Source organism: Sinocyclocheilus grahami, unplaced genomic scaffold (genome assembly GCF_001515645.1).
Source record: "Sinocyclocheilus grahami isolate Dianchi unplaced genomic scaffold, SAMN03320097.WGS_v1.1 scaffold902.1, whole genome shotgun sequence".
Lineage (NCBI taxonomy): Eukaryota > Metazoa > Chordata > Actinopteri > Cypriniformes > Cyprinidae > Sinocyclocheilus > Sinocyclocheilus grahami.
Window position 1 is genome coordinate 180947 of NW_015506081.1, and position 10314 is coordinate 191260.

Consider the following 10314-nt stretch of genomic DNA (forward strand, 5'->3'; position numbering starts at 1 on the left):
TTAAAGAGAGACTAAATATTGTAAGGTATTTTTTCTTAATTGCTATATATATATATATATTTATTTATTTATTGAATTTTTTTAATGTAACATTTTTGTAATATTTTAAAATATCTTTTAATTTGGAATATACATTTTTCTTAATTGCTGTTAAGGAGAGATTGTAAATATTGTATTTTTTTCTTAATTGCTATAAGTCTTATTGATTTATTAGTGTTTTATATATATATATATGCTAATAATAGTTTTATTATGTTTTTATTATATTATTAGTTTATCATTAGTAGTATCATTAGTATATAATAATAATAATAATACAATTTTAATGTTATATACAGTATACTGTATATGTATATATGCTAATAATAGTTTTGCAATTTTATTATATTATTAGTTTATTATTGGTATATATTATAGTATTAATATTTTTGTTATTAGTAGTAGTTATATTATATTATTACAATAATAATCTTTAAATAATATAATATATAATAAATACAAATAATAAATAATTTTATAAATATAAAATGAATTTTTTTTTTAAATAATAACAATTTTTTTTAATTCCAAATACATAAAAAAAAAAATCTCAGTGGCTGTTATTTTATTGAAAATATATTGTAAATATTAAAACATTTTTTTCTTAAATAAGATAAATTAAATGTTTTTATTGCATTCTATGTGGGGGAATTACTATATATATATATATATATATACTGTATTATATATAAACTAGCAGGTGTGATTAGTGTTTTGTTGCACTTTATTTAAGCAATCCAGTGCCTAATTGTGTTTATATGATCACTGCATATTAAAAAGAAAATATATATTTTTTAATATGCATATTTACATAAACATAATATGCATAACATGTACATACTGTATATAAATACATACATTATCATCAAAACATGATTTTATTCAGGAATTACTGTTGCTTCCTTCCACTTGTAGATCTAGTGGTGAGGTGTAAAATAAAATTTATAGTTAATCTTGTCACTGAATTGAGTTTACAGGTATGCCTTATAGAAATATATAGCCTGATATAATAGATCATACAGTGCAAACATGCAGCTCCGGCTGTTCATTTAGTCTGTAAACGCAACGGTCTGAAGCTCAGAAAGCAGATAAGGAAATCACAGCTTGAAGAGGCCAAATAAAAGCTGATCCATGATTAACTAGACTTCAGCAATCATTGACTAACGCTGCTTGAGATATTATTTCTGATGGTGGACACAGCGTTATATAACAGACTTCATTCGAAGGGGGTATTTCTTAAAAAAGGGTGTTGGATTTGGTCTGAAACGCTCTGCTTTTCCTGGAAGAAATGTCTGGTTGAGCAATGTGTTGGGTTTTGTTATTATTGTCCAGAGTTCAGATGTTTGATCAGAAACACAGCGAGTTTCCAGTCAGGGCTTGGCGGTGTATCGATATATATTTTCATAAACGATATGGAATGAGGCAGTTTATATCGATATGCAGCAGTTTGATACGAGTGCATCTGAAAAATAGCTGAAGCTGCTGCGGTTACTTTCACTATATTTGTTTTCATTGCCTTTAATATGTACATATTGTTTCGTTAGACAATATCAGGCAGGATGAAGAACAAAAAACAATAATCCAAATAGAAAAATGTACAAAATACTAAGATACACGACCAGTCAAACATTTTTGAACAGTAAGATTTTTAATGTGTTTTAAAGAAGTGTCTTCTGCTCACCGAGCCTGCATTTATCTGAGCAGAACTACAGCAAGAGCAGTACAATTGTGAAATATTTTTACTATTTAAAATATCTGCTTTCTATGTGAGTATGTGTTAAAGTGTAATGTATTTCTGTGATGTGCAGCTGTATTTTCAGCATCATTACTCCAGTCTTCAGTGTCACATGATCTTTGATTTTTCTATTCATCAAAGAAACTTGAAAAAATGTACTCAACTGTTTTAAATATTGATAATAATAATAATAATAATAATAATAATAAATGTTTTTGAGCAGCATATTATACTGATTTCTGAAGATCATGTGACACTGAAGACTGGAGTAATGATGCTGAAAATACAGCTGCACATCACAGAAATACATTACAGTTTAAATATATATTCAAATAGAAAACAGTTATTTTAAATAGTAAAAATATTTCAGAATATTACTGCTTTTGCTGTATTTCGGATCAAATAAATTTAAGCTTGGTGAGCAGAAGAGACTTCTTTAAAAGACATTAACAATCTTACTCTGTCTGGTATACCGCATATCGCAATTCAGCCAAAAAACACAGAGATATGATTTTTTGGCTATATTGCACAGCCCTATTTCCAGTTCACGACTCTATTGATGGACTTTATCCATCACCTGCAGCACGGAGTCCAGTATGGAGGGTCCCAGGTCCAGACTGAACGTGAACGCTGTGTCCGTTTGGTCCGGCTGCATGTCCTCTGGGTTGGTTTGGGTCGAATCCCGTCCGGAGCTCAGGCTGCCACGTGCAGGACTCCAGCTGATGCCGGTCGGCTCTGTGTGTGAACACGTGTCCTCGTCTTCCTCCGTGTCCAGGAGGGGAAGCGAGCTGCACTTCTGCCTCTGATGGGCCGGGGTGTGCTCCCAGACCGGGCTGCACCGGCCCGCTTCGTCCAGGTTGACTCGAGGCGGCTTGGGCGGCGGCGGGAGGAACAGGTTCTGCTCGCTCTTGGAGCTCTGCAGCAGGAGACTGTGGCCCTCCTTCAGGAACGACAGGTCTCCAAAACTGTCCGTGTGTCCGTCTACACCGATGTGAGAGAGATGCCGGAAATCACCCAGAGGAAGGCTGATCATGTTGACCGACAAAACCTCCTTTCGGTACGATAGCCTCCTCTGCCAGTGTCCAGACGCGGGCTTGCGGAGGAACAACGTCCTCAAGGGCATCTTCAGACTTCAGCAGTGTGACAGCATGTGATGAGCATCAGCTGGTGGCAGAAAGCCTGGTTCTGGAACAGATTATTAGAGGAATAAGTCATCAAACCTGACAATAATCATTGTAATAATTACCCGACAAAAAATAAATCGTTCTAAAAGTTTGCCATGTCATTTTTTTTGCCTTATTTTATTAGCCTATACATAAATTTGGTGTTTGGCTTTTTTTTCTTTTCTTTTTGGAAAGAAATTAATACTTTATGTTCAGCAAGGACACATTAAATTGATCAAAAGTGACAGTAAAATGTTTTTCTTAATTGCTATAAGCCTTACCGGTTAATTAACTATGTGTGTATATATATATATATATATATATATATATATATATATATATATATATATATATATATATAGATATAGATATAGTGTAGATTTATTATATATATAGACTAATAATTGTTTTTATTATATACATTAAATATTTGTTAGATTTTTAAATTTCAAATAATTTTAATTGATGTTAAAGAATTTTTATATATATATATAATATTGAAATATTGAAAAAAAAAATCTTAAATGCTTTAAGCCTTATTGATTTATTAGCCTATATATCATACATTTGGAGTTTTGTGTCAAAAAATAAAAAAATTTAAATTAATACTTTTATTCATCAAGGACACATTAAATTGACCAAAAGTGATTGATCAAAGACATTTACAATGTTACAAAATATTTCTTTTTCAAATAAATGATGTTCTTTTGAACTTTCTATTCATCTGTGAATCCTGAAAAATAAAATGTATCACAGTTTCCACAAAAATAATGTTTTCATCATTGATAATAATCAGAAATGTTTCTCGAGCAGCAGATCAGCATATTATACTGATTTCTGAAGATCATGTGACACTGAAGACTGGAGGAATGATGCTGAAAATACAGCTGCGCATCACAGAAATACATTACAGCTTAACAGATACTCACATAGAAAACAGATATTTTAAATCATAATCATTTTTCACAATTTTTACTGTATTTTTGATTAAATAAATGCAGCCTTGTTGAGCAGAAGACTCTTTGTCTGATCCAGCATATGTACTGTAGCAATCTCAAACTGTTGATTGTAACCAGTATTTGACTAAAATTAGATTAAGATTAAGTTTTCTTTCAGATGGTTACAGATTAACAGTTGATATTGCAACATCTTTACAGCCACTGACATGTTTCGTCTTACAGCAAATGACTTTTGATTCTTCCGTGAGAACGGAATTTTAATTGCACAATTCGATTCTGGATTCCAGCGTAACCAGTGACCTGCATTCTCCGAGCATGTTCTCATAAAGCACTCTCATTAAAGTATGAATATGGCTAAATTAGTTTGGTATACAGAGTAATTAGTCCCATTTGTTGTGATAATGTACGTAGGAAGCTCTTTGGCATCGGCGAGGACGTCGGGATTCTGTTTCGTGGTTTACAGTTCATTAGATCAGTTTTCGTGACTCGCAACACTCACTCTTTAAATTTGGAAGGCACTACAGAAAACATGTTTTGTTGGCCAATAAAGGTTTTATCGGCACTTTAGTAGCAGCGGGAGATGGCGAGCGCATAACGGCATTCCTCTACAAACATGCAACGAGAGGGAGGGAGGATAGAAGTGGATTGTTTTAAAGGAAATGCATGATTTAAACTAATGAATCACCAAAACAACTTAATTTTTAAAGAAAAAAAAAACAACTTTTATTTCCTGGGGAAAAAACACTCTTCCCCAACAAATCCCTCAATTAAGAATCAGTCATAATCAAAACAATTTAGTAATATTGGAATTCAGCCTTTCTACTTAAAAATTCTTCAGTTATTTGTGAAACCTACTAGAAAATTTTGAGTGAAAGTTGTTTCTGCACCAATTTGTTTTCCCCCAGTGTAAAGCTTAAAAATTATGTTTGATTGTTTGTGTCTTACCTGGGAAAGTGTGCAGGTGTTTGCTGCGGTCTGAAGCCAACAAACGTTAGAGGCGTTTCTGCAAACATGACAAGACTTGTTAGGCTATAAAACAGGTTGAACGGAGCGATCCTCTAAATAGCATTGGATATCTAGTCACAAAACCCCTAAATAATCATCATGTTTCATTGATATTGATGCAAATCTTATCTTTTTGAAAATAGTGTAAACTTCAGCTATTTTGCTTCCACGATCATTATATGGCATTGCTTTTCTATAAAGCCATAAAACTGGCTACATCTGAAAAAATAAAGGTGGGTTTTTTTGCAGCGAATGCCATAGAAAAACCATTTTTGGTTCCCCAAAGAACCTTTCAGTGGTCAGTTCTTAAAATAACCATTTTGTCTAAGTGTGAAGAACCTTTTAATAATCTAAAAAACCCTTTTCCACTATACACTCTTAAAAATAAAGTTTTTGTAAAAAGCACGTTTTTGCAGTAATGCCATAAAATAAAAATTTTTGGTTTCCCAAAGAACCTTTCTGTTATCAGTTCCTAAAAGAACCATTATTTTCTTGGTGTGAAGAACAGTTTAATGATCTAAAGAACCTTTTTTCCCACTTCAAAGAACCTTTTGTCCGTTCCATGGATGTTAAAGGTTCTTCGCGGAACCATGAATGCCAATAATGATGAAACTTATTGTTTTTAAGAATATAGAAGAACCATTTTTGGTCCCCCAAAGTAGCTTTCAGTGATCAGTTATTCAAAGAAACAACATTTTAATAATCTGAAGGACCTTTTTTCACTACACTCTTAAAAATAAAGGTTTTAAAAGGGGATTTTCACAATTATGCCATAGAAGAACCATTTTGGCTCCCCAAAGTAGCTTTCAGTGATCAGTTCTTCAAAGAAACAACTTTTGAATAATCTAAAGAACCTTTTGCACAATGGAAAGATTCTGTAGATGTCAAAGGTTCTTCATGGAACCAAGACGCCATTGAAGAACCTTTATTTTTAAGACTGTGAACCACTGTTTTTGATTCCCCAAAGAACCTTTCAGAGGTCAGTTCTTAAAATACCCATTTTTCTTATTGTGAAGAAAATTTTTATAATCTGAAGGACCTTTTTTCACAACACTCTTAAAAATAAAGGTTTCAAAAGGGGATTTTCACAGTTATGCCATAGAAGAACCACTGTTTTTGGTTCCCCAAAGTAGCTTTCAGTGATCAGTTTTTAAAAGAACCATTTTTTCTTTGTGCGAAAAACATTTTAAACACCTACAAAACCTTTTTTCACTACAAAGAACCTTTTACACAATTGAAATATTCTATAGATGTTAAAGGTTCTTCATGGAACCAAGACACCAATTAAGAACCTTTATTTTTAAGTGTCTAGAATAACCATTTTTGGTTCTCCAAAGAACCTTTCATTTAACAGTTCTTGAAATAACAATTTCTTCTTTCTTCTTAGATTTTAATATTCTGAAGAAACTTTTTTTCCACTGTAAAGATTCTTAAGTGGTTCCATAGATGTTAAAGTTTCTTCATGGAACGTGTAAGTGTAGAACAACCAATTTTGGTTCCACAAAGAACATTTCAGTGAACAGTTATTAAAATAACCATTTCTTGCATTTTAATGATCTTAATAACCTTTTTTTCCACTTCAAAGAACCTTTTGTTCATTCCATGGGTGTTAAAGGTTCTTCACGGAACCATGAATGCCAATAATGAAAAACCTTTGTTTTTAAGAGTGTAGAAGAACCATTTTTGGTTCCCCAAAGAACCTTTCAGTGACCAGTTCTTCAAAGAAACAATATGTTCTTGGTTTGAAGAATATTTTAATAATCTAAAGAACCTTTTTCCACTATAAAGAACCTTTTGCACAATGGAAAGATAATATAAAAGTTAAAGGTTCGTCATGGAACAAAGACACCAATGAAGAACCTTTATTTTTAAGACTGTATAACCACTGTTTTTGGTTCCCCAAAGAACATTTGAATGGTCAGTTCTTAAAAGAACCATTTTTTCTTAGTGTGAAGAACATTTTAATAATCTAAAAAACCTTTTTTATCAATAAAGAAACTTTTGTGCTAAGGAAAGGGTCCATGGGTATTTAAGGTTCTAACCATAGATGCCAATAAAGAACCTTTATTTTTAATAGTGTTGGCAACCTAAACCAACAAAAACATAAACCTCCCAGGTAAAAAGACAATATCTTCCACAACGAGGGCCCCAGACCGTCTCTTGCATCTAAATCGGGGTCCTGAGAATGGTCAATGGGGCCGCTACATACTAACTTTCCAGGACATAAAGCAGAACAGCTAATGCACAATCACAACACAGTCAGACTCCATTTATCAAAGCATGCATATTCATATCTCTGCGTGCAGCTCTGAGAACCAAAGAACACGTGAGGCCCCTGGGAACCGTCTTGGGTTTCCCAGAGTCTTGCTTCAGCATGACAGCACCACATAGGATGCACGAGGGGAGAAACGCCCTCGAGAGCCTCTTAATAGACATCATCCCAGACAGACCCTTGTCTGAACCAGACTGAGCCATGTTTAAGTTCAAGGAACTCCAGACGAGGAGGGGTGGAGTCACGTTACTCCATTGACTCAGACATCACAGACACCGTCTGATCAGATTGCTGGTTTTCAGAAGTGTATGCTTTTGCCTCCCACTACCATCGGAGGACGCAATTCCCAGACGCTGGGGTCAAAAAGTCAGTCTGAGGCAACTAATCTGCCACTTCGTAGACTAGACTGCAAGCTTTCAGTGATCAGTTCTTCAAAGAAACAACTTTTGAATAATCTAAAGAACCTTTTGCACAATGGAAAGATTCTGTAGATGTCAAAGGTTCTTCATGGAACCAAGACGCCATTGAAGAACCTTTATTTTTAAGACTGTGAACCACTGTTTTTGATTCCCCAAAGAACCTTTCAGAGGTCAGTTCTTAAAATACCCATTTTTCTTATTGTGAAGAAAATTTTAATAATCTGAAGGACCTTTTTTCACAACACTCTTAAAAATAAAGGTTTCAAAAGGGGATTTTCACAGTTATGCCATAGAAGAACCACTGTTTTTGGTTTCCCAAAGTAGCTTTCAGTGATCAGTTTTTAAAAGAACCATTTTTTCTTTGTGCGAAAAACATTTTAAACACCTACAAAACCTTTTTTCACTACAAAGAACCTTTTACACAATTGAAATATTCTATAGATGTTAAAGGTTCTTCATGGAACCAAGACACCAATTAAGAACCTTTATTTTTAAGTGTCTAGAATAACCATTTTTGGTTCTCCAAAGAACCTTTCATTTAACAGTTCTTGAAATAACAATTTCTTCTTTCTTCTTAGATTTTAATATTCTGAAGAAACTTTTTTTCCACTGTAAAGATTCTTAAGTGGTTCCATAGATGTTAAAGTTTCTTCATGGAACGTGTAAGTGTAGAACAACCAATTTTGGTTCCACAAAGAACATTTCAGTGAACAGTTATTAAAATAACCATTTCTTGCATTTTAATGATCTTAATAACCTTTTTTTCCACTTCAAAGAACCTTTTGTTCATTCCATGGGTGTTAAAGGTTCTTCACGGAACCATGAATGCCAATAATGAAAAACCTTTGTTTTTAAGAGTGTAGAAGAACCATTTTTGGTTCCCCAAAGAACCTTTCAGTGACCAGTTCTTCAAAGAAACAATATGTTCTTGGTTTGAAGAATATTTTAATAATCTAAAGAACCTTTTTCCACTATAAAGAACCTTTTGCACAATGGAAAGATAATATAAAAGTTAAAGGTTCGTCATGGAACAAAGACACCAATGAAGAACCTTTATTTTTAAGACTGTATAACCACTGTTTTTGGTTCCCCAAAGAACATTTGAATGGTCAGTTCTTAAAAGAACCATTTTTTCTTAGTGTGAAGAACATTTTAATAATCTAAAAAACCTTTTTTCACTACAAAGAACCTTTTGCACAATGGAAAGGTTCTATAGATGTCAAAGACACCAAAGAAGAACCTTTATTTTTAAGTGTCTAGAAGAACCATTTTTGGTTCTCCTAAGAAGCTTTCAATAAACAGTTCTTAAAATAATAATTTTTTCTTTCTTCTTACATTTTAATAATCTGAAGAACCTTTTTTTCACTATAACGATTCTTTAGTGGTTCCACAAATGTTAAAGTTTCTTCATGGAACCATCAATACCAATAAAGAACCTTTATTTTTGAAAGTGTAGAACAACTATTTTTGGTTTCACAAAGAACGTTTCAGTGAAAAGTTATTTTAACATTTTAATCATCTGAAGAACTTTTTTCCACTTCAAAGAACCTTTAGTGGTTCCATTGATGTTAAAGGTTTTTCATGGAACCATAAATACCAATAAAGAACCTTTATTTTTAAGAGTGCAGCCAGTTTTATGGTTTTATAAAAATGCAACGCCATATAATGCTGGTGGAAGTGAAATAGTGGAAGTGATCTGAAGTGTTGCTCAGGACGAAACGAAGAGTTTCTCTTACCGTAACCCAAGAGATCTTTGCAGTTTTGTCCTGTTTTTTAAGCTCTTCTTCTACAGTACAGAGTCTGTCTCAGATCCCGAGTGTTAAAGTCCAGAGATTGTCAAACAGGTGCCATAGGAGTCTGACTTGCGTCTCCTCCCTAAAGCTCGGCGTTTGTTTGGTCTGTGCTGATGTCACACCTGGCAATGTAACTTCTGTGAAGTGTGATCTGAGATACTGAGGAAGTTCACCTGAGCCGCTCGGCTCTGACTTTCATCATGTTCCTGTGAAAGCTGGGAAGGGCACGGCTGGTTTCTGTTGTGTCGACGTCACGTTTAGGGGCTTCACTCATTACTAATCTCATGTCATTGTGTCTGCTGCTGGTTTCCTGTTCCCCGTAGGCTTTGTTAAGCCCTTCCAGCTTTGTAATGACAGCGGTCTCTCGCTCTGGGACGTGTATGTACAGGCGGACCAGCGTTACACAAGTGCTGTTGACATGTAGTAATTCCTGCTTCATGCCCATGACCTCACAGACATCGAGACCTGATTCTACTGCCTTCTGATTTGAAGTCAAGTCTAGGCATGAATCATTGTTGTTATTGTTCTGTTCAAAAATAATACAAAATAATACAAAAATAATCTGGGAGAATCAAAGTTTATTCGGTGACTTCAGTGAAAATCTGTCGCTGAAAGGCAGAGATGAAGAGCTTTAAGTACTAGTTTAGGAGGTTCTCATCATGCTGATAATCAGCACACTAAATGATGAATATAAAGCACATTACAGCTTATTCTGCCTACGAATCGACTAGTAAAATGAACAACCATTCAACCCTATATATTCATTTACATGCCAAATATAGGGGAAGTCGTGGTCTAATGGTTAGCGAGTCGGATTTGTAACCCAAAGATTGTGGGTTCGAGTCTCGTACCGGTAGGGATTGCAGGTGGGGGGAGTGAATGTACAGCGCTCTCTTCCACCTTCAATACCACGACTGAGGTGCCCTTGA

General features: G+C 34.1%; 1 protein-coding gene across 2 annotated transcripts; it reads right to left on the bottom strand.

Annotated features, from left to right (window-relative positions):
- Positions 1–2173: 2173 nt before the first annotated feature.
- Positions 2174–9727, bottom strand: LOC107564036 (cdc42 effector protein 3-like). 2 transcript variants are annotated; one of them, XM_016249029.1, is made up of 3 exons: positions 9329–9727; positions 4842–4899; positions 2174–2953 (listed from the first exon to the last, which is right to left on the bottom strand). In XM_016249029.1, exon 3 carries the CDS (start codon positions 2895–2897, stop codon positions 2328–2330), a length of 570 nt encoding a protein of 189 aa, XP_016104515.1. In that variant the 5' UTR covers positions 2898–2953; positions 4842–4899; positions 9329–9727; the 3' UTR covers positions 2174–2327. The 2 variants fall into 2 exon arrangements, with proteins under 2 accessions (XP_016104515.1, XP_016104514.1); XM_016249028.1 differs by having other exon boundaries at positions 2174–2959.
- Positions 9728–10314: the final 587 nt, after the last annotated feature.

Excerpts from the sequence above, each read along its gene's own strand:
- LOC107564036 (XM_016249029.1), bottom strand. The coding sequence starts at position 2,897 with ATGCCCTTGAGGACGTTGTTCCTCCGCAAGCCCGCGTCTGGACACTGG.